The 24,296-nt window shown below is 44.5% G+C and overlaps 1 protein-coding gene and 1 long non-coding RNA gene across 2 annotated transcripts; one reads left to right on the forward strand and one right to left on the reverse strand.

Moving 5' to 3' along the window:
- Window positions 1-1,422: 1,422 nt before the first annotated feature.
- Window positions 1,423-17,147, forward strand: LOC116971083. The gene is made up of 3 exons (XR_004411397.1): window positions 1,423-1,435; window positions 9,891-9,897; window positions 17,047-17,147. It is a non-coding gene; the product is annotated as an uncharacterized LOC116971083 (long non-coding RNA).
- Window positions 6,253-22,782, reverse strand: LOC116971082 (dual specificity protein phosphatase 4-like). The gene is made up of 4 exons (XM_033017909.1): window positions 22,024-22,782; window positions 16,244-16,380; window positions 12,117-12,336; window positions 6,253-8,558 (listed from the first exon to the last, which is right to left on the reverse strand). Exons 1-4 carry the CDS (start codon window positions 22,382-22,384, stop codon window positions 8,173-8,175), a joined length of 1,104 nt encoding a protein of 367 aa, XP_032873800.1. The 5' UTR covers window positions 22,385-22,782; the 3' UTR covers window positions 6,253-8,172.
- Between the last annotated feature and the right edge of the window lie 1,514 nt (window positions 22,783-24,296).

Raw genomic sequence — 24,296 nt, forward strand, 5'->3', positions numbered from 1 at the left:
CAATACCATGTGCCCTAATTTTGCCCACTAATCTCCTATGTGGGACCTTATCAAATGCTTTCTGAAAGTCCAGGTACACTACATCCACTGGCTCGCCCTTGTCCATTTTCCTAGTTACATCTTCAAAAAATTCCAGAAGATTAGTCAAGCATGATTTCCCGTTCGTAAATCAATGCTGACTCGGACCGATCCTGTTACTGCTATCCAAATGTTCGGCTATCTCATCTTTTATAATTGACTCCAGCATCTTCCCCACCACTGATGTCAGGCTAACTGGTGTATAATTCCCTGTTTTCTCTCTCCCACCTTTCTTAAAAAGTGGGATAACATTAGCTACCCTCCAATCCACAGGAACTGATCCTGAGTCTACAGAACATTGGAAAATTATCACCAATGCATCCACGATTTCTCGAGCCACTTCCTTAAGTACCCTGGGATGCAGACCATCAGGCCCTGGGGATTTATCAGCCGTCAACCCAGATCCTCTGGCCACTACTATATCAGGAAGATTGTTTGTGTCCTCCTTAGTGAAGACAGATCCAAAGTACCTGATCAACTCATCTGCCATTTCCTTGTTCTCCATAATAAATTCACCTTTTTCGGTCTTCAAGGGTCCAACTTTATCTTAACTAATTTTTTCCTCTTCACATACCTGAAGAAGCTTTTACTATCCTGCTTTGTATTCTTGGCTAGCTTACCTTCGCACCTCATCATTTTTCCCCGTATTGTATTTTTAGTTATCTCCTGTTGTTCTTTAAACATTACCCAATCCTCTTGCTTCCTGCTCATCTTTGCTACGTTATACTTCTTCGCTTTAATTTATATACTGTCCTTGACGTCCCTTGTCAGCCATGGTCGTCCTTTTCTCCCCTTGGAATCTTTCTTCCTCCGAGGAAGGTGATCCTGCACCTTCTGTATTATTCCTAGAAATACCTGCCATTTTTGTTCCACTGTCATCCCTGCTAATGTATCTTTCCAGTCAACTTTGGCCAGCTCCTCCCTCATGGCCCCATAGTCCCCTTTATTCAACTGCAACACTGACACCTCCGATCTACTCTTCTCCCTCTCCAATTGCAGATTAAACCTGACCATGTTATGGTCACTGCCTCCTAATGGCTCATTAACCTCGAGGTCCTTTATCAAATCCGGTTCATTACATAACACTAAATCCAGAATTGCCTTCTCCCTGGTAGGCTCCAATACAAGCTGTTCTAAGAATCCATCACAAAGGCACTCTACAAAGTCCTTTTCTTGGGGTCCAGTACCAACCTGATTTTCCCAGTCTACCTACATGTTGAAATCTCCCATAACAACCACAGCATTACTTTTACTACATGCCAATTTTAACTCCTGATTCAACTTGCGCCCTATGTCATGATCGCAATGAATGGCGGTGCTGGATCGAAGGGCTGAATGGCCTCCACCTATTTTCTATGTCCAGGCTACTGTTTGGGGGGCTGTAGATAAGTCCCATTAGGGTCTTTTTACCCTTACAATTCCTTAGTTCTACTCCATACTGACTCCACATCTCCTGTTTCAATGTCACCCCTTGCAAGGGACTGAATTTAATTCCTCACCAACAGGGCAACCCCACCCCCTCTGCCCACCTGTCTGTCTTTTCGATAGGAGGTATACCCTTGAATACTCAGTTCCCAGCCCTGGTACTTTTGCAGCCATGTCTCAGTAATTCCCACAACATCATACATGCCAGTTTCTAACTGAGCCTCAAGCTCGTCCACTTTATTCCTTATACTTCGCGCATTCATATACAACACTTTGACCTCCGTATTCACTTCCACCCCTCACATCGCTCGCAATTGGCCCTGACCTTACTCTGTTGTCCATTCTTGGGGTTTCCTTCCCATTAATTCGAGAATCTTTTGTAATTTTTCATGTAGCCATTTCCCCTTCAACTCCATCTTTATACTCCCAATTTGTCAATCCCTCTCCCCCACTATTTAGTTTAAACCCACATGTGTAGCCCTAGCAAACCTGCCTGCCAGAATGTCGGTCCCCCTTCCAGTTAGTGTAATCCGTCCCTTTTGTACAGGTCACCCCTACCCCAGAAGAGATCCCAGTGGTCTATAAATCTAAATCCTTGCTCCCTGCTCCAGCCCCTCAGCCATACATTCAGATCCCCTATCTCCCTGTTCCTGTCCTCACTAGCACGAGGTATCCAGAGCAATCCAGAGATAACCACCCTGAAATTCCAGCATTTCAGTCTACTTCCCAACTCTCTGAGCTCATGTTGGAGAACCTCCTTCCTCTTCTTCCCGATGTCGTTTGTGCCTACGTGCACAACTACTGCCGGCTGTTCACCTTCTCTCTCGAGGATGTTCTGAATTTGGCTCGTGACATCCTGAACCCTGGCACCAGGGAGGCAACAGACCATCCTCGCATCTTGTCTGCCGCCACAGAATCTCCTGTCTGCTCCTCGGACAATGAAGTCACCCACCACTAGGGCTCTGCCCGACGTCGGTCTTGCCGGTCAAGTCCCATCTCTAGGATTGGAGCCATCGACGTGTCCGCCACTCGGACTGGAAACATCGTCTCGCCCGACAGTTCCCAAGAGGGCGTACCTGTTTTCATTAGGCACAGCTACCTGGGTCTTCTGCACTCCACGATTTCCACCCTTTCTCTCTGTCACACACCTTGGTTCTTCTCGTATCCTCGGCGTGACTACCTCACTGTAGGTCCTGTCCAGGAAACTCGTTTTTCCGGATGGGCCTGAGGTCATCCAGCTGCTTCTCCAGTGCCCCAACACGGTCCTTTAGGATCTGAAGCTGGACGCACTTGCCACAGTTGTAGCAGCCGGAGGCTCCATCTGTGTCCCTGGGCTCCTGCATTCTGCAAGCCTCACACTGTATCTGCCCCGACATGTGTTCACCGCGTTCCGTCCTCTCGAGCTTTATGCGCAGCCTCCTCTCCTCAGCCTCCCCGCCGAAGACTCTCGAGCCAAAGACTCACACTTTACTCTCGAGCCAAAGACAAACACTTTACTCACAGGGCACTTCCCTCACTGCCGCTCCCTAAGAGCCGTCTTGCTTATATTGACTAATAAATTGCCTAATTTACCAATTTACAAACCAAATTCCTCAGTTTTAAACTGTTTTCCCCCTCTGACTCTCCTCCCAGTCAGGCTAGAGCCAATCAGTGCTTTTTCCTGCTTCTCTTTGCTGCTGTTCACGGGAGCTCTGAGTTAAGTCTGCCTGTGCTATGCCTCTTTTTTTTTTTGTTTTAACTGTTTTCCCCCTCTGACTCACTTCTAACTCTCTTCCCACTTGGGCTAGAGCCAATCAGTGCTTTTTCCTTGAAGCTTGAAGAACTTGGAAGCTTTCAACCATCAGTGTATACTAGGGTATGTGTACAGCTTCACTGCCTGAAGTCAATCACAATCTCCTTTGTTTTGCTGACATTGAGGGAGAAGTTGTTGTCTTGGCACCAAGTTACAAGGTTCTCAATCTCCTTCCTATACACAATCTCATCATTATTTGATGTCTGGCCTACTATGGTAGTCATCTACACATTTGTAAATTGAGTTGGATTGGTATTTGGCTGCACAGTCATGAGAGTATAAGGAGTATACAGTAGAGGGGGACTGAGAACACCATTTCTGGCATCTGAACTTATAACTTGTATACCATTATTTAGACAATGTGTAAGCTCAGTGAGAGCTTTTTATACAGAGTGGTAGGGGAGATAAATTGTTGCTTGGCCTGTTCACACAGATCCCATATAGAGTCAGAGTCTTACAGCATGGAACAGGCCCTTCACCCCTACTTACCCACACCAACCAACATGTCCCACCTATACTAGTCCTACCTGCCTGCATTCAGTCCATATCCCTCCAAACATGTACCTGTCTAATTGTTTCTTAAACGTTGCAATAATCCCTGCCTCAACTACCTCCTCTGGAAGCTCGTCCCATACACCCACCACCTTTTGTGAAAAAATGATCCCTCACATTCCTATTAAATCACCCAGAAATGCTGCAGGACAATTTAGTCATCACTCACTACAGTGCAAAAGCCCACATGCATCTGCGAATAGTCGATTGGCTTGAGTCGAGCATTTCACAGAGACCCGGAAATCTGGATCGGTTTTTAGTTCCTTGCCTATTATCTTGATGCATGAACGCATGCCAGTCCAGTTATTAATGCAGAGGTCTGATCTCCTTTCTGGAAGAGTTTATGTATGATTCTCCTTTTTCAAAACTCCCATCGCTCGCATTTTTAGGATATGTAGGAATCACTGGGAGCACTCAAATGACCAGTGGGGATGGCCTGCTTCAGGCTCGTTAATGGGAACTGCTGGGCTGACCACTGCCTCGTCTGTCTATCTAGACCCAAAATATAAGAAACACGGCTGCAAGGAAAGCAATGTCATATATCTCAAGGATCCCGCAAAGGGAGCTAAGATTCCCTCCCTTATACTTTCAGACTGATGAAGAGTCCCGACTCAAAACGTTCTCCATCCTTTTTCTCCAGAGATGTTGCTTGACCTGCTGAGTTACTTCAGCACTTTGTGCCCATCTTCGTTATATACCAGCATCTGATGTTCCTTTCTACACAAAGCTTTTCACAGCCAGTTTTCCTTTGCCAACCTGCTGAGCACAGCTGCTGCAAGTATCTTCAGCAGCACCTGAACTGCAAATGAAAGAGGCAGAAGAAGTGCATTAGCTCCCACACTGCCCACTCAACTGCACCCTCTATGTGGCAGTGTCTACTGATCCAACATGGACCCATCAGCTCCCAGAGAACTGGAGTGGAAGCAATTTGTGATATCCAAAGAGACACTGCATCGTCGCTGATGCTGATCCTACACACTTTCCTTAGATCTGTTGCATAGGAAAATGAGTGTTTGAGAAAGTCAGGGCATAGTTACTACAGTAAATGTTACCTAATAACGTGTTAATGAACAGAAATTTCAAGTCCATAACCATCCAGGAGCGATTTGCATAGCATTTGAAGGTAACCTATTACAACATTCTCCAGAAGAGCAGTAAGGGAATGTGAACACATCCATGACAACCAACAAAAGTTGAAAAGATCTCTTTGTTATTTCTTTTTTTTACAAACAGCTGAATGACAAATAATTGAGGAAGAGATTCTGACCTTCAGAATGACAAATGAAATGATAGATATACAAAGTATAAAGTAACACACCACATTCACATGCCAGTTATTGCACATTTTTTCTCAATCCATCTTCAAAATAATATTTATTGCAAACATGTGAAAATATCAAGACATTCACTTCTGTGTATTGCATTTGGGCCAACCTTTGATGCTCTATTTCTGTGTGTAGTCTTACTAATCAAGCACATGTAGAAATAGGTTATAAATACAGGTACTGATTCGCTGACCTGGTCTCCATTTTGATGAGGCACCAAGTTCGGGCCTTGACAAGTAAGGCTTCTAAACAATCTTCTAAACAGTATCGTCAAATTTGGATTGAAATTTTATTTCAGTAAGAGCTTGCAGAAGTGAGTCATTTCATGGTCAGTAAAAGAGGAAGAAGATTGGATTTTATTGCCTTCCATCACAGTGAGGAACGTGGGGAATCTGCGGTGGTGGATGTTGATGTTTACTTTGATGTACCTGTGAGTCTTGTTGCTTTTTTTAGTATGGCTGTATGGTAGTTTGAATTTCACTGTACTTTAAATTGGTACATGTGACAATAAACTGACCTTGAACCTTGAAATAGGTTTTTCTTCCACAACTTCTGGCTCCAACAATTTTTGTGCCACTAATTGTTGGAACTGAGATTTACTATTGGCCAAAAGGTCCATAAAACTTTGTACAAAGATGGGATCAGAATCTCCTTAATCAATGAAAACGCTTTCTAGTTTTTCCCAATATCACTTCTCCTACAAATAGACAAAGGAGAAAACAGAATGGAAAGCAATAGCCTCCAAGGTTGAGTGACCCTGATAACATGGTCCCCATGATGAACTAGGTATCCCTAATGTTCTGCAGTGAGTACGAGGAAGCAAATTCAGCAACTTCTTGATGGCATGATTCCGCTGTTAAGGGGCAAATGGCTGAGAAGTACTCACCATCTAAGATCTGTTCGGCGACAAAGCTGGTAAAGCTGTTGCCTCACAGTGCTAGAGACCCGGGTTCAATCCTGACCTCGGGTGTTGTCTGTGCGGAGTTTGCTCATTCTCCCTTTGGTTTCCTCTCACATCCCAAAGAAGTGCGGGTTTGTAGGTTAATTAAACCTCTGTAAATTGCCCCTAGTGTGGAGGGAGTAGATGAGAAAGTGGAATAACATGAAACTACTGTGAACGGGTGATTGATGGTTGGCGTGGACTCAGTGGGCCAAAGAGCCTTATGCCATGTTGTATCTCTAAATTAAACTAATCTTAGTGCTTTGCAAGTCACTTTCTTGCTGAAAATTGCTGACATATTTTTAATAATGTGCATTATAATACAGCAACCATAATCCCAGCAAATTCAGTGTTATGTTGACCAGTACAAGACAAGGCTGCCCCTTAACCTCACCTAACATCGAATGTCTGTCTGCTCCTGTATCACTCCACACTGGAGGGACCTTGTGACCAGATAGCTCAGTTTTCAACAGAGTTACAATGCAACACAAATAGCTGCAGATGCTGCAAACTTGAGCAAATCCAAAGAACTCAGCAGGTCAGGCAGCATCTGGGGAGGGAAAGGACAGAGGTGACATCTCGGGTCGGAACCTTTCTGAGTTACAATGCCGATTGTTTTCTATGTCCTGGGTGCAGGAACCAGTGGGAATACCAGAAAGGAAACTAACTACCTGAAAGGACAACCTCTCATTTGAGCCTCCAGCAGATCCAGTGAGGAAATGCCTCACAAGTCCATCCATTCAGACCGCAACATATCATTTCTTTCCATTATTGCTTGGTTTGCAGACGAAAATTTCTCCTCTGTGTAAGTGGGAAATCCAAGCTGCTCTTGGTCTTTAAGTAACGCTATGGATTCTATTCCAGTTCTTTCATGGGGAAAAGATGACCTGGATCAGAGGAAAAGATTCAAGGATGTTCTCAAAACCTCCCTGAAAAATTGCAACAGCCCCCAATGGACGTCTGGGATCACCTGACTCTTGAACACATCGGAAAAAAAAGTATTTGAGATGGTCCAGACAACTTTGTGTCCAGACATAGGGAGCAAAAATAGAATTCGGAGCCAGTCATCTGACCAACTGCCTCAGATTCGACAGGAAGTGCCTGATTCAACAGGCGGGCAGATAGAGGCTACACAGAACCTGAATGAAGCTAGCCCTCCTCGATCCCAAGGGACTGCTTTTGATGAGGCTTTCAGCAGTAGACACAAGGAACTGCAAATGCTGGTTTACCAAAACAGACAGAAAGTGCTGGAGTAACTCAATGGGTCAGGGAAATCTCGGGAGAACATGGATAAATTAGATATTTTTACTGCTTTCACAAAAATGATGATCTCCACAAACAGATATTCAAGTATATGAATAAATGATTGCTGGCATTTAAACTCTCCCTCCCCCCCCCCCCTTCCCATTGATTCGTGCACAGATCGAACCCCACTGTTATTCAGAAACTGGAAAATGAGGCCCATATTCTCTGGGTAAGCCAGCCAAATCCAAGCAAGAAAATACAGAAAGAAGAAAGATGAAGATTTGCTAACTGTCCATCATGTGGCCTACCCAGTTGGGCAAATGGCAAGAGATTGGCATGAATTATTGATTGGCAGGTTGTCTTACACATCGACAATGTGAGCTTTGTATCTGATTCAAACATTCTAATTTCTCATGCAATACCAGGATAAAGTCCCAGCATGTTTTAACACTGATGAAGGGATGTCTACTGGACGTTTACCATGGAGGCCCATGCTGGCAGCTTGCTTGAAGGGAAGGAATCTTGCATTAATCGGTTGTTGCAATAAAAATACTGACAAATCTATTTCAATAGGAAATCAAACTCCATGATTATTCAAAAGTGAATTGTGACTTATTGCAAAGAAAACCTTACGGTCTGAACGATTCAGTGACGAGAAGTAAAACTAGCCAGTGTCATTTCTAGGTGTATTAATGTTAAAAGTGAAGGTTCACCCAAGTCCATTCCCCTACACTGAGAGGGTCAGGTTGTGGAGCAGACTATCAGTTGGATGCTCTGTTGAATGGAATTTTTAGGTGTATTCAGCCTCTCGTCCTTTAGTAGGTGGGCGACATTGTGATCGGGTTGGGTAAGTAGTTGAGGTTATTGGGGTTTGAATGAACACTGACAGAGACAGGGAAGCTGAAGACAAACTGCGAGGTTGGAGTTGCTGATGATTTACTCTGCTCCCTGAGACCCCTCGACGGACTGGCAGTTTTTACAGAACAGGAGGAGGCGAGGATCTGAGTTTCAAACTGTAGCAGCTGTCCCATGAAGCTAAAGTTGGGAGAGATGATGCTTCGTCTCTGCTTGACAAACTCAAAGGCCTCTTCCAGCCGCACACGTTTAGTCATCATTAAATAGGCAAGGCAGATGGTGGCAGACCTCGAGATCCCAGCCTGGCAATGTACCAGAATTCGTCCATCAACGTTTTTGACAGAATCTGAAAATAAAAAGGGCAGTGGATATGTTGAGTAGAGTGTGGCAAAATTAATGTTCTTGAAGATCAAACCAATCTCACAACAGTACAAGTTGAACCCCAACCCAACACAAACACTTCTTCTTCTTGCGTATGGCGTGCACAGCCTAAAGTTGTAGGGCAACTTGTTCTATTTGATCTTATTTGATTGTACACACCGGATTGATTGCATTCGTCGTAACAGGGCGGACCACGTGAAGGTCGCAATCTTCCACCCCAACACACAAACACTTAGTACCTGTACACACAAATCCTCCCATCCTAGCACAGACCAAATGCAAATGAATCCCACCCAGCATAAACCAAACACAAATCCACCTCACCGTGGCACACTCCCACCCACATCAGAGGACAAACTCTACCCATCCTGATGCCCACAAGAAATCATTTTGCCCAGTAATATGATTTGACAGCTTCCTTTTAAATATTCATATCCGCGATTCCTTCTGAAAACAATGCAAAATGTGAAATTGCTCCCAATCACTGTCTTTTGTGCAGGATTGGTTATCACCATCATTTGGATCTGCAGACAGATTCTAACAGAGTTCTTTGCATTATCTAATGGTTGAAATCCTATCTTATTCAGAATAAAATGACACCATCTTTATATTCCTATCATAGTGTCTATGAACATCTCCACTTCCCTTACTCAAGTCATTTCTATTTAACGCCAGACACTTGATGGTTTAAATGTCAACAAGCTTGCTGGGCCAGATGGTTTACATGTCAAACTGTCAGGGAGCTGGGAACGGAAATTAGTAAAGCTTCAGTAGATATTTTGGGATTTTCATAGTTGCTGCTATATTATCCAAGGGTTAACGATATGGATGGCATAAGCGATTCCATTTTTTCAAAAGGGAATAATAAAAAGGAAAACAACTGGTTAGCTCAATGTTGAAAATCATTAAAGGAATTCAATGAAACCTCATCGTCGATTATCACAGCAGTTCATTTTAGCTCTAAGCTACATGTACAGTGCCCTCCATAATGTTTGGGACAAAGACCCATCATTTATTTATTTGCCTCTGTACTCCACAATTTGAGATTTCTAATAGAAAAAAATCACACATGGTTAAAGTGCACACTGTCAGATTTTAACAAAGGCCATTTTTATACATTTGGGTTTCACCATGTAGAAATTGCAGCAGTGTTCATACATAGTCCCCCCCATTTCAGGGCACCATCATGTTTGGGACACAGCGATGTCATGTAAATGAAAGTAGTCATGTTTAGTGTTTTGTTGCATATCCTTTGCATGCAATGACTGCTTGAAGTCTGCGATTCATGGACCACCAGTTGCTGGGTGTCTTCTCTGGTGATGCTCTGCCAGGTCTGTATTGCAGCCATCTTTAGCTTATGCTTGTTTTGGTGGATGGTCCCCTTCAGTTTTCTCCTCAGCATATAAAAGGCATGCTCAATTGGGTTCAGATCGGGTGATTGACTTGGCCACTCAAGAATTAACCATTTTTTAGCTTTGAAAAACTCCTTTGTTGCTTTAGCAGTCTGTATGGGATCATTGTCTTGCTGTAGAATGAACCACCGGCCAATGAGTTTTGAGGCATTTGTTTGAACTTGAGCAGATAGGATGTGTCTATACACTTCAGAATTCATTATGCTACTACCATCAGCAGTTGTATCATCAATGAAGATAAGTGAGCCGGTATCTTCTACAGCCACACATGCCCAGACCATAACACCCCCACCATCATGTTTCACAGATGATGTGGTATGCTTTGGATCTTGGGCAGTTCCTTCTCTCCTCCATACTTTGCTCTTGCCATCAATCTGATATAAATTAATCTTCATCTCATCTGTCCACAAGACCTTTTTCCAGAACTGTGGTTGCTCTTTTAAGTACATTGGCAAACAGCAACCTGGCCATCCTATTTTTGCAGCTAACCAGTGGTTTGCATCTTGCAGTGTAGTCTCTGTATTTCTGTTAATGAAGTGTTTGCATGGCAGTGGTCATTGTCAAATCCACACCTGACTCCTGAAGAGTATTTCTGATCTGTCGGACGGGTGTTTGGGGATTTTTCTTTATTATAGAGAGAATTCTTCTGTCATCAGCTGTGGAGGTCTTCCTTGGCCTGCCAGTCCCTTTGTGATTAGTAAGCTCACCAATGCTCTCTTTCTTCTTAATTATGTTCCAAACAGTTGATTTTGGTAAGCCTAAGGTTTGGCTGATGTCTCTAGCAGTATTATTCTTGTTTCTCAGTCTCATAGTTGCTTCTTTGACTTTCATTGGCACAACTTTGGTCCTCATGTTGATAAACAGCAATAAAAGTTTCCAAAGGTGATGGAAAGACTGGAGGAAAGACTAGGTGCTGAGAGCTCTCTTATACCTGCATTAAGGAGGCAATTAAACACATCTGAGCAATTACAAATGCCTGTGAAGCCATGTGCCCCAAACATTATGGTGCCTTGAAATGGGGGACTGTATTAACACAGCTGTAATTTCTACATGGTGAAACCAAAATGTGTAAAAATGGCCTTTAATAAAATCTGACACTGTGCACTTAAACCACATGTGATTTTTTTCTATTAGAAATCTCAAATTGTGGAGTACAGAGGCAAATAAATAAATGATGGGTCTTTGTGCCAAACTTTATTGAGGGCACTGTAAGTGACTAAAGAAATCTTTGCATACAAGTTACCCAAACAAAAAATTGAGTTTAGACATCAACAAGGTTTTTTCTACTACTACCGCTTATAGATCATAGATGTTGGGTTGTGTTGTAGAAGCAATTAAATAAAATGGAACAACTATGTGTAATGGTAAAAATGTGCAGACTGGGTGCAACACTGAATGGTGACCAGTCCCAATGGACTGAATGGCTAACCCCTGTTTTTTGCTCATCATCTTTGGTTTCAGATTCACTTTTAATGTTCAATTCATTTTTGTTTTAAATGGCAGACATTTAAAAAAATAAATTTTATTTTATTTTATTTTATTTTATTCTTTATTTCGAACAGAATAAAAGAATCAAAAGCAAGTGTGAAACAGCATACAAAAACAAAACAAGAATATTTATAAAGTGTCATAAACAATATCTATAAATAACTAATTTTATATTAAAAAAGCAGAGGGCAGGTGAATGGATTGGAACCAAAAATACATCGGGAATAAATAGCTAAAGTCATGGCCATCAACTAACATATCCTTAGGTAGGAGTCACCAGAATGAGGTGTACAGGAAGTCCGATGATATTGTATCCCTGACAGATTAGTTCCCTCTACGGTACATCAAACACTCCGTGGCACTGAGGACTGGAAAAGAGCCATATGGACTGCTCTTTTCTTTATGAATGAATGCTCATGGGCCTGAGTTTCTATGCCAACACCAAATGTAATCTTGGAGGAAAGAGGAAGCTGGAGAGCAACAGCTCCACTTGGGAAACAATTAAATGTGGCACCTTGGGAGCAAGGACATTTAATGACAATCACTACATCGCTGACAATTGAACAGAGATGAAAAATCACCAAAATTGACAATAAATAGTGAAACATAGGAATGCTTCCTACCGATATACTCTATTGCTTCCATGAACCAGAAACTGATGTCTGTTTTCTGGTTGTCCTCCACTGGAATGCACTTGTACTGATAATGATCCTCAAAGTGGTTTGGACAGTTGGAGGAGACGTTAAGGAGAGCTGTAATCCCCATGGCATCGAGTGTGTCCCTTTTTGAAGCGTGGTGTGCACTTCCAAGGTAAAGGAAAGGGAGAATTTCCACTGGACCACCCTGTAATCAAATGTAAAATTCAGCATTTAACAGTGGTTGGCACAATACGGGCAGGTTATTGCAGTCCACAGGAATAAGCCTCTGAGCACACGCACCTGCCTCCTGGCAGATGCAGCTGGGCAGCAAGGCTATCACCACAGCTCTGCACTCAGCAATGTGGGTCCTCATGTATGACCATATTAGATCACAATAGATGGCAATAACAGGTATTCAGTATTAAACAAAAAAAAAATTGGCTTGATCTAACTTCACGATTTTGTTGGCTACCATTGCACAGTGGCTATATGTTCATGCTAGCTCTCAACAGAGACATTTAATTGGTCCCTCTTCTCTTTATTTCCCTGTCGTCCTGCAAGTTTTCTTTCACACTAATGAGTAATTTGCAGCAGCCAGTTAACCATGAACTGATGAAACCCACAGTATCAGGAGAATGCGTAAACTCCACACAAACGGGACCCTAGTGAAGGAGTTGTGAAACAGCAGCACAAGCCGCTGCGCAACATGCCATAGGTTGCGATGATGGCCCTCATTGACCCAACTCCTTGTGAGTTGTGGCTGTACCTCATTTCATGGAAGATATCTGAATGACTTATATGTGTAACCCCTGAACCATTAGTCAAGTCAAGAGTCAAGAGTGTTTTATTGTCATATGTCCCAGATGGGACAATGAAATTCTTACTTGCTGCAGCACAACAGAATATGTGAATATGTGAACATAATACATAACGGGGAAGAGAGAAGAAAAAAAAAGTTCAATAAATAACAAATATAGTGCAAATAACAAATAATAATATAGTATTTTGCAGTTCAGAGCTCAGAGCTTATTCGTTGTTGTGTTTAATAGCCTGATGGCTGTACCTTTATGCAGCTGTTATAAGATCTTAAAGGCCAGAGGCTTTGAGCAAAAACAGTAATTTACTCAACCTTCTTGGTCGATCTAACAATGAGAAGTGAATAAAATAACTAATTTTGTAAATTAATTCACAATAAATATGATTAGAGAAATGTTTTATCAAATATTAATGAGATCTTCAGTGTCTAATCCGGCTTTGATTTTCATTGCGTGATTTAGGTCAGTGCAGATGACTCATTTATCATCTCACCAATGTTGTTTAATCTTCACTGAATCACTGACAGTTCCAGCTGAGTATTGTTGTACAAGACACTCAGTATCCTGGATTACTCACCTGCTTCATGCTACTTCTGGCTGCATGCTTGTGTTCCAAAATCAATTTGTTAAAATTGCAACAGCTTCATGGATAACTGTGACAACTTCATGCCAAGTGCCTCCATCCTCCCACCTCTTCCTGCAGCATCATCCTTGATGTGGTGCTGCTCACCACCTTCTGGCTGCTATCTGACTCCCTGTGTAGAATATGCATTAACGAAGCACAAAGTGCTGGTGGAACTCAACAGGTCATTATATATTAGATTGGTTTATTCAGCTGCCCTAAGCTGAAAATAAAATAACACAACCTGTAACTGGGACCATACTTAGGCAATCACAACAGATTTAGGCAATGTTTACCCCTCAGTATCATCTCGCAAATATGTCAAATTGGTATTCACTTACAATTATATATCAGCCATGATTGCATGGTGGAATAGATGAATGGCCCAATTCTGCTCCTAGAATTCTGAATATGTAGTCTTTCTAGACATTCTACATAGGGAAGAATTTATTTGAACATTGTATGGAGATGAGTGTGCACAATGTAGTGGAGGATGTTCACATTGCGATCTGGACCTGATGGTATACCTGGCCGTGTTCTATAAATCTGTGCGGACCAACTGGCTGGAGTTTTTGTGGACATTTTCAACCTCTCACTTCTGAGGTCTGAGGTTCCCACCTGCTTTAAAAGGGCATCAATAATACCGGTGCACAAGAAGAGCAAGGTGATGTGCCTCAATGACTATCGACCAGTGGCACTAACGTCTGTGGTGATGAAGTGCTTTGAGAGATTGATTACGGCACATATCAACTCCTACCTCAACAAGAACCTCGACCCACAGCAGTTCACTTACCGCCACAACAGGTCAACGGTGGATGCAATCTCACTGGCTCTCCACTCCGCTCTGGACCGCTTGGACACCAAAAACTCATATGTCAGGCTGTTATTCACAGACTACAGCTCGGCGTTTAATACCATCATCCCCTCCAAGCTGGTCACCAAGCTCTCAGATCTGGGTCTCTGTGCATCCCTCTGCAATTGGATCCTCGACTTCCTCATCCACAGACCACAGTCTGTCCATATTGGTAGAAATGTGTCATCCTCGATAACAATCAGCACGGGAGCACCTCAAGGCTGCGTGCTCAGCCCCCTGCTGTACTCACTCTATACTCATGACTGCGTAGCCGGACATAGTGCAAACTCCATCATCAAGTTCGCCGACGACACCACTGTTGTGGGACGAATCACTGATGGTGATGAGTCAGAGTATAGAAGTGAGATCGACCGATTGACCAAATGGTACCAGCACAATAACCTGGCTCTCAACACCAGCAAAACCAAGGAACTGATTGTGGACTTTGGTAGGTGTTGGATAGGGACCTACAATCCCGTTTATACCTTGGTGGAAAGGGCCAAGAACTTCAAATTCCTGGGCATGCATATTTCCAAAGATCTTTCCTGGTCCCAGCACACTGATGCAATTATAAAGAAGGCAGATCAGCGCCTCTACTTCCTGAGAAAATTACGGAGAGTCGGTATGTCGAGGAGGACTCTCTCGAACTTCTACAGGTGCACAGTAGAGAGCCTGCTGACTGGTTGCATCATGGCTTTGTTCGGCAACTTGAACGTCCAAGAGTGGAAAAGAATGCAGAAAGTTGTGACCACTGCCCAGTTCATCATCAGCTCTGACCACCCCACCATCGAAGGGATCTATCGCTGCCTCAAAAAGGCTGCCAACATCATCAAAGTCCCACACCATCCTGGCCACACACTCATCTCTCCGTTGCCATCGGGAAGAAGGTACAGGAGCTTGAATTCTGGAACATCCAGGTTCAGGAACAGCCTATTCCCCACAGCCATCAGACTATTAAACACAACTTCAAACAAACTCTGACTAATAACAGCCTATTGCACTTTGTTTATTTATTGTGTATGTATATGGTCTATGGTGTATAGACACACTGAACTTTTATCTCATGTTCTGTATTATGTTTACATATTCTGTTGTGCTGCAGCAAGCAAGAATTTCATTGTCCTATCTGGGACACATGACAAGAAACTCTCTTGACTTGATCAAGCCATTGTGTTCTGAATCCTGCTACATTTGCAACCTATGTGCAGGTGTTAGCATTGGTTCAGTGGGAAATCCACTTCACTGGGTCCAAATCCACAGAGATCTGAGCATGTGACTGAGGCTATATTCCAATGTGCTACTGAGAAAGTGCTGCCATTCGGTTGGGACATTAAACTGTATTACATCTTCCCATTACATTTAACTCGGAGGAAAACTAGGAGGTCCTGTTCAAACCTAATAGTTCCTGAGCAGATGATCTAGTTTTATTCATTGATGCTTGCAGTTTCTTGTTCAATCAAATTATCTTCACCATTATAAGAGCATTTCATTGGGTGGGATGTCCAGGCGATGAGAATGTGGTACATTATTGTAGTTCCATAGTTAAGCTTGCAACATGACCAGGTAAGTAAGAGGAGGCTGGGACAGATTGTATCCATGTCCAATTATGTATCTCTTTTGTCTCCTAACAACATGAAATTATGGCTCTTCACCACTAACAACCAGTCACGAATATCAAGACAAGGACTAGCTAATAACAAGCTGGTTGGTAGAAAGTATATCACAGCCACCTTAGACATTATAAAAATTCCAATCCCATTGCATAACTGGGAAGGGGAGAGAGTGACGTGGAAGACAATTGCTACAGAGAGGCTTGTGCTACCTGGTCATGGAGTGGAGTTCCACAGGCACTCGAGCTTGTCTCAGATGACTCGATGATGGACTCTGTTGAGATTCCTGATGGACTTTTTGCTTTTACACAGAACTCGGGATATTCTGACGAAAATCTCTCATATCCTCCTGTATCAGGGAAGAAGCAAAGTTTTATTAAATACTGCTGGTTGTTGTAATTTAGTGAGTTCAATAGTTGATGGCATTCGAGGGATCTGATAACATTAATCACTACAGTTCGAAATTAGTTTTTTCCACTCATTTCAATAAAACCAAGCCGAGGGAAGAGAAAAACCATTTGCTTATTTATTCAAAGGTAGACAAAAATGCTGGAGAAGCTCAGCGGGTGAGGCAGCATCTATGGAGCGAAGGAATAGGTGACGTTTCGGGTCGAGACCCTTCTTCAGAATCTTATTTATTCACGTATGTTGTATGTTATTACCCAATACCAATTTCACCCCAAAATTATTTGAACTAGCGAGCCCATGAAATCTGATCCTTCCACGAGCTTTGTAGCTTTGATCAGATCCTGAACTCTGTCCCAGCCACTGCCAGCCATCAAGTATTACCAACTCTCTATCAACTTTGCTGAGTTTAGAACAACTAACCCAGCAACACACGACCCAAGGGCCCTACAATTAGTCTATAGCTGTACCATAAAGGAGCAACAGCATGGAGCACACCTGTTTTATACCATGTGCTGTGTTTATTCTACCTGGGTCAATTGGATGGCATGGTGCCCCCCCATATGGCAGCAAGGTAGGATTGCAGACTCTCATTGATCCACTGACCTAGTTCAATCATGACCTCTGGTGTTGTCCATGTGGAGTTTACACATTCTCCCTGTGACAATATGGGTTTCTCCCAAGTGTCTGGTTTTCCCCCCACATCCCAAAGATGTGTTGGCTGTTTGGTTAAGTGGCAATGCAATCTGGCCCCAATGTAAGAGGGGGGAGTTAGGAGTATCATGGGGGAGGAGGGGTGGTATTAATAGGCATGGCAGAGATAAAAGTTTATGGGGAAATAGATCAGGGCAATGGGATTTATGGAATTGCTCTGTGAGGCAGCATAGACTTGATGGACAGAATAGGTTCCTGCTATGTCATGAGGAAACGCATACAAATGTGGAAACATTCAAAATGTCAATAGAATATTGAGTGGGGTTTAAAACAGTTACTAAGACTGTTTCCCATTGGCTGGTGGTGAGATGTTAATATCACCATATTAATACGACATATTAATATCATGTTCATTGGTTTCTCCTGCACTGTGTGCACTTCAGTCTTTGTACCAGGGTGGAAATGTCAAAGACTATAAGGCATGTCTTTAGGATAAAAGCGGCAGAATTTAAAGGAGATATGCAAAGCATGTTTTGTTACACAGAGAGTGGTGGGGGCCTGGAACACGCTGTCAGAGGTGGTGGTGGAGGCAAATATGATAGTAGCCTTTAAGCCACTGTACATGGCATGGAGAGGTATAGACCTTGTACAAGCAGAGGAGATTAGTTTATCTTGGCATCACCTTCGGTACAGATAATGCAGTACAGACAACGCTGTTCCTGTGCTGAACTATTCTATGTTCTATGGATTATCATGTATTTATCTCCTCTAAAACCCATCATTGCTGGAAGTAAATATCAAAACCTGGGAACAGTTCCACAAGTTTTATTTAACTGCAAAAGAATGACAAGAGGAAGCAGAATTCTGATGAGTGGGCGCAGTTGGGAGAAGGAGTAGCTTCAGTACTCTGGGTTGATCCAATGAATCATCAATGACCAAACACATCCTCAAGGGAAAGGTTTCAGTCCAATCAGGTCAATACCATGGAAGAAAACAAAATGATTAAAACAATGGTGAATTGATCGAATAGATTAAAAGGGCCTCCCCCCCCCCCCCTCCTCATTATTTATTTATTTATTTTTAATGTTGTTTTTATAAACATGCCCGTCCATATTGTTTGTATAATACTCAAATGTTCTGTTTTGATATGTACATTTGGAAAAAATGAGCTTGGATATGGCAACATAATCTGTACCCATTTTTTGATGGCTCAATAAAATGTATTTAAATTAAAAAGGGTCTTTCAGAAAGAGAATCTACTAATTGCAGATGCTCATTTTGAAAGGAAGTTCACTGACACATGAAAAGCTACGAAAACATGAGGTTATTCATGTCAGGAGACAGAGTGGCAGATGGCTGTTGGAGTAGTGATCGGAATAGCATGAGAAAACCTCAGGGCCCTGTTTAAGTGATGTAAGAATACGATTTAAAAAATCTCTTTCTTGCTTCACTGAACAGAGCTGAAAGAGAACAACGTGGCAGGATCTGCTCCTGGGATCCAGATGGCAACCGATCAGCTGACATTGTCAGCTGCCTGGGTAACCTTGGTACCGGCCCAGGGAGGAACTAGTCGAGGTTATGCAGGCAAGAGGCCAGGCAATTGCTCTGATCAAAAAGCAAACTTGCTGGAGAAACGCAGGGGACAGGCAGCAACTGGACAAACAATGTTTTGGGTTGGGACCCTTCTTCAGACTGATGGAGTAGGGAAGAGAAGCTGTAAAAAAAGGTGGGGTGGGCAAAGCCAGGCAAGTGAAAGGTCGATGCAGATGAGGGGAGGGGGGTGATTAGCAAACGGGTGGAGTAAGTGACAAAGACAAGAGGTCAAAAGAACACAAAAGGGTGTCAGCTAAGGAAAGAAGAGGAGTAATGCTCCCATGTGGCCTCATTTACAACTGTTTCGCCAAACACTTGCTCTCGGTCTGCCAAGGCATGCTGGATCACCCGGTTGCTAACCATTTTAACTCTGCTTGCCATTCCCATACTTTCTGTCCTGGGCCTCCTCCATTGCCAGTGAGGCCACATACAAACTGGAGGAACAGTAGCTCATATTCCTCTTGGGGTAGTTTACAATCCAATGTAATGAATATTCAATTCTAACCTGAGAAACGTAAAGCTGTAGGAAGGAACTGCAGATGTTGGTTTGAACTGAACATAGATACAGAATGCGGGAGTAACTCAGCGGGGCAGACAGCATCTTTGGAGAGAAGGAATGGGTGACGTTTCGGGTCGAGACCCGTCTTCAGACCTTCTTCAGACAGAAGTAAAGCTGGTTGGGTTAGAGAAAGCAAACTACAAGATCACCCCAGCAATAGTATAACAATCTGAATTTATGTAGCACCAGAGGTAAAAGCAAATTTCTTACTAGTAGATTGTACTGGCTTAGTTTCACCTCTGTGCGCACTATTAACACAAAAAAGATATCCCAAGACAGTTCACAGGAGACTCAACAAACAAAACTTGACAAAGCCACAAGGATGTGACCAAAGACTAACTGGACGCAACAGCTATTAAGACACATCTTAGAGGAGGAGAGAAAGTTCAGAGCCAGTGACCTTCAGGACACTGGGCTCAAGAGGCCGAGGAGAGGATCAGCAACCATGCAGAGTTAAAATCAGGGAAGGTGCATGTTTGGGTCTGAAGCAGAGGTTGGAGAGGGACTGGACTGGCGTCAATCACAGAGATCAGAAACACCAAAGCCAGAGAAGAGGGGTGAACGATTGTTACGTTACTGGTCTATATGTCAGCTGTGTCTATCATACATGGATCGAGTGCGGACTTGCTGCGTCGTGTGTGGAGAGGAATATGCAAGCAGGCTGGATTGCTGTCCACTGTGGAAGGAAACAGAATGGGTTCCTCACCGTCACAAAACAGGCAGGTTTGCGCTCTCTGCAGGCAAGCACATGAACGAGGGCAACGCTTGCTGCTATGTGAGATGGTGAAACGGGCGGTATTAGTGTAATTAACAATACAATCAGGGAAGGGGACAGAGTGACCCTGGAGGAGTGCGGGGGCCACAGTGGGTTAAATACTTGATTCTGCCCTGTTGTCAATACACTTTTACAAAAGGTTCCAGATGGGATTTAATGATTTTCCACACATGGGACAACTGACCTTTGCTCTGTCCATTGGCGGCGCGGACCGATTCTCTGCGGGGAACCAGGTTAAAAGGAACCGCAATCGACCCTATCTCGCCCACGACCACATCACATTCTGTGGACATGTCTGGGTTGATTCATTATAATGGATGGGATGCGGCTACCGATTTGAACGGTAGACATTCAGTAAGCACGGAAAGTGAAAATAGCCTGAACCAAGCGGCAGCATTGTCACATCGTTCAGTCAATTCCTGAACAGAGGCCGTCTCCTCGCGTCGCCGGTCATTAACAGTAAGGGTTTCGGCCCGAAACGTCGCCTATTTCCTTCGCTCCATAGATGCTGCTGCACCCGCTGAGTTTCCCCAGCAATTTTGTGTACCGCCGGTCATTAACAGCCTGATGCCACCGCGTTTATCCACCGACCATGTGTTTGTACATTGTTGTAATTTAACAATGGACCGAATAAACACAAGGCAGATTGAAGAGCAGAGCGCGATTAATTAAATGCTCCAAATACGATGATGGAACAGGACCCCAGCGAGCAATTTCGTAGGAAAAAATACAAAGTGCTGGAGTAATTTAGCGGGTCAGGCAGCATCTCTGGAGAACATGTATTGGGACGGGACCCTTCTTCACTTTTGTATGTCGGTGTGATGTGCGGCAATGTGCAGTGTGGTGTGAGAAGGGGAGGTTGTGTTATGATGTGTTGTGTTTGTTCCGGGCCCCTGAGTGAGCTGTGGACAGATGCCTCGCTTCGTAGCGCAGAGAGAGACCATGAATGGCGACAGCGAGCCAGCGATGGCCACGGCAGAGGTCCCAGCACAAGAGAGCCATCTCACAGTCAACCCGCACAAGTGCCCAGGACGACACTGACATGATTACATTCTGTGTAACCTCCTCGGCACCAGCAAAGATCTTAGAGCAGAGCACCAGCGCATCCCCCAAGTAGAAGAACTACCGATTTACTATCCCGGCAGATCGCTCCCTATCTTTTACCGTTTTGTTCTCATTTTCTCGCAACAGATTGGATTAAAACGTTTCCTGTTTGTGCGCGGCAGTGTATTAGAAAGGACATTGTCGCCGTTATTTGTAACTGCGCTGATGAAAGATTCTCTTGCACAACCTCGTTTTAAAATAACTCACAAACCCAAACTCGAAGGAACGTTAACTAGAGAACGCGTAGAAGGAAAGGCAATGCCAGTTTCAGTGAAAATGTTGCAGTTGTCGAGTGAATGGCTGCGCGAAATGCTACAAATCTAACAGCACCAGCGAACATGGGCTCACATCACATCACTGAACGCTGATGTCAATACTCTTCGTAGCACCACCGATCAGCGCCAATGCTGTCACCCTCGAACGAATTGCTATTCTTTTAATGTTAACATAGGCACCAATGTTAATATTACCAATAAACATTATTAACGGTAAATACGGATATTGCAGCGGCGGTCTACAATGCAGTGGTAGATCTAGTTTCAACCCACACTAACAACACCATGCGAGCCGCTAGCTATGCACCCCGACGTTACAGTGGACCCCGCTGCTCTCCAACCAAAGATTCATAGAAACATAGAAAATATGTGTAGGGGTAGGGGTTAGGCCATTCGGCCCTTCGATCCAGCACCGCCATTCAATATGATCATGGCTGATCATCCAAAATCAGGACCCCGTTCCGGATTTCCCCCCATATCCCTCGATTCCTTCAGCCCAAAGAGCTAAATCTAACTCTCCCTTGAAAACAGCGAGTTCAGGTCAATTTCCTGCATTCACATCGCCGTGGCGGCTCCTACCAACGCGGGGAGGGTGAAGCGAAGCCCGGCGAACGGGGGCGGCCTTACCCGAGAGGAAGTAGGTCTGTGTCGGGCAGGAGGCCGCGGACAGCGCGCCCAGGACCGTGTTGACGGTGCTGTCGTGTCTGACCATCTCGAAGCGCTGGCTCCTTTCGTCGTACAGAACGAGGGCGGAGTAGAAGCCAGACTGGAGCAGGCTGCGCTGCTCCTCGGCCGGGATGATGTGCTGCAGGCTGACCGAGCCCTTGGCTCTGCGTTTAACGATGGTGTTGCAGCGGACGTTGAACGAGCCGCCGATGTGGTGGGCGCTGTAAGCCAGGAACGACCTGCAGTCCAACAGCAGACATTTGCGGCCGTGCTGCCTCAGCAAGCGCTTCACCTGACTGCACTCCACATCTGACATCTCCATCCCCGGCCCAGCCCCGCCGTCCGCCGCTACCCACAGCCCCGAGTAGTAAACCAACACAACACAACACAGCACAGCACAGCACAACACAACACAACACGCTCAGTGCCCGTATCCCGCACTCCAACGTCGCTGTGAACCCCCGGAGAACGCTGGCCACTCCTCCCGCTTTAATCCACTCATTTTATGAATGGAGCGCCGCTCCCAGCCTTGAATGGCCAATGACGTTTGATCACGGGGTGGCTTTGTGCTGGCACCTCACTCAACTGTTACTCTCATTCAGTTACACGCTGTAAACACAGAGACACACTGGCTGGCCGCAGGTCACGGTCACAAAGATGGGTGGCCCCAGCAAACAGTCCCAGGGATGGGTGGTCCAGGGTCCGGCAACAGATTTAAAATCATTGGCAATCTGTTACCGTGCAGATGGAAGCAGGTTCACAGTGGAGCAGCCCCAGTGACCCGTGTTCAATCCTGACTTCGAGTGTTGCCGGTGTGGAGTTTGCACCTTCTTCATGTCATGCATGGGTTCCCTCCGGGTGTTCCTGTCTTCCCTCCCTCGCATTCCAAAGACGTGCAGGTCAATAGGCTGCTGCTGGTTTTCCCTGTGAGTGGGACTGTGGGAAGGATCTGGCGGAACGTGAGGGAATGAAAAGTCGGTCGAATGTGGATTAAAATGGTTAGCAACCAGGAGATCCAGCAGTCAGATGTTGGTGGACCAAGCGCAAGTGTTCAGCGAAACAGTCACCTTGTCTATGCCTGAGCATGTAATAGGTTTTTTACTGTTCAGGTGTTCCAGAGGTGAATGTAGTGCATGGAGACAGTGTCCTCTGTAGACCTACTTTGCTGAATGCAAATTGTAAAGGATGTGGACTATCATAAAATCATTAGGTCATGTGATAGGAGTAGAATTAGGCAATTTGGCCCATCAAGTCTACTCCGCCATTCAATCATGTGATCAAGTCTACTCCGCCATTCTATCTCTCCCTCCAAACCCTATTCTCCTGCCTTGGCCACCAGGGGACCTATGCAAGGATTTTGTTTGTGGATTGTAGATCTGCATTCAACACCATTGTGCCAGAACTACTACACTCCAAACTCTACCAGTTGACTGTGCCTGAACCCCTCTGTCAGTGGATCACCAACTTCCTGACAGACAGGAAGCAGCATGTGAGGCTGGGAAAGCACATCTCGGACCCGCAGACCCTCAGCATAGGAGCACCGCAAGGCTGTGTACTCTCCCCTCTCCTCTACTCTCTGTACACCAATGACTGCACCTCCACAGACTCTTCTGTCAAGCTTCTTAAGTTTGCGGATGACACAACCCTGATTGGACTGATCCAGGATGGGGAGGAATCTGCCAACAGACAGGAAGTGACACAACTGGCGTCCTGGTGCCTGTAACAACCTGGAGTTCAATGCTCTTAAGACAGTGGAATTGATAGTAGACTTTAGGAGAGCTCCCCCTCCCCTCCCCCCACTCACCATCAACAACACCACTATCACATCTGTGGAGTCCTTTAAGTTCCTTGAAACCATCATCTTCAAAGACCTTAAATGGGAGGCCACCATCGACTCCAAAAAGGCCCATCAGACGATGTACTTCCTGCGGCAGCTGAGGAAACACAATCTGCCACAGGCAATGTTGGTCCAATTCTATACGGCCATCGTAGAGTCTGTCCTCACCTTCTCCATCATGGTCTGGTTTGGCTCAGCCACCAAGCACGACATCCGGAGGCTGCAGCAAATTGTTCGATCAGCTGAGAAGGTTGTTGGCTGCAACTTTCCCCCCATTGATGAACTGTACACTGCAAGGGCCAGGAAGAGAGTGGGTAAGATCATCTCTGACCCCTCTTACCCTGGCCACAAACTCTTTGAAGAAATTGAGAATTCCACAATATTATTGTGGACTTTT

Source organism: Amblyraja radiata, chromosome 3 (assembly GCF_010909765.2).
Source record: "Amblyraja radiata isolate CabotCenter1 chromosome 3, sAmbRad1.1.pri, whole genome shotgun sequence".
In the NCBI taxonomy this organism is placed as follows: Eukaryota; Metazoa; Chordata; class Chondrichthyes; order Rajiformes; family Rajidae; genus Amblyraja; species Amblyraja radiata.

Excerpts from the sequence above, each read along its gene's own strand:
- LOC116971082 (XM_033017909.1), bottom strand. The coding sequence starts at position 22,384 with ATGGAGATGTCAGATGTGGAGTGCAGTCAGGTGAAGCGCTTGCTGAGG. Across the intron at positions 16,381-22,023 it reads ACAGACCTACTTCCTCTCGG|GAGGATATGAGAGATTTTCG; the intron begins GTAAGGCCGCCC and ends TCCCTGATACAG. Across the intron at positions 8,559-12,116 it reads GGAAGCAATAGAGTATATCG|ATTCTGTCAAAAACGTTGAT; the intron begins GTAGGAAGCATT and ends TTTTATTTTCAG.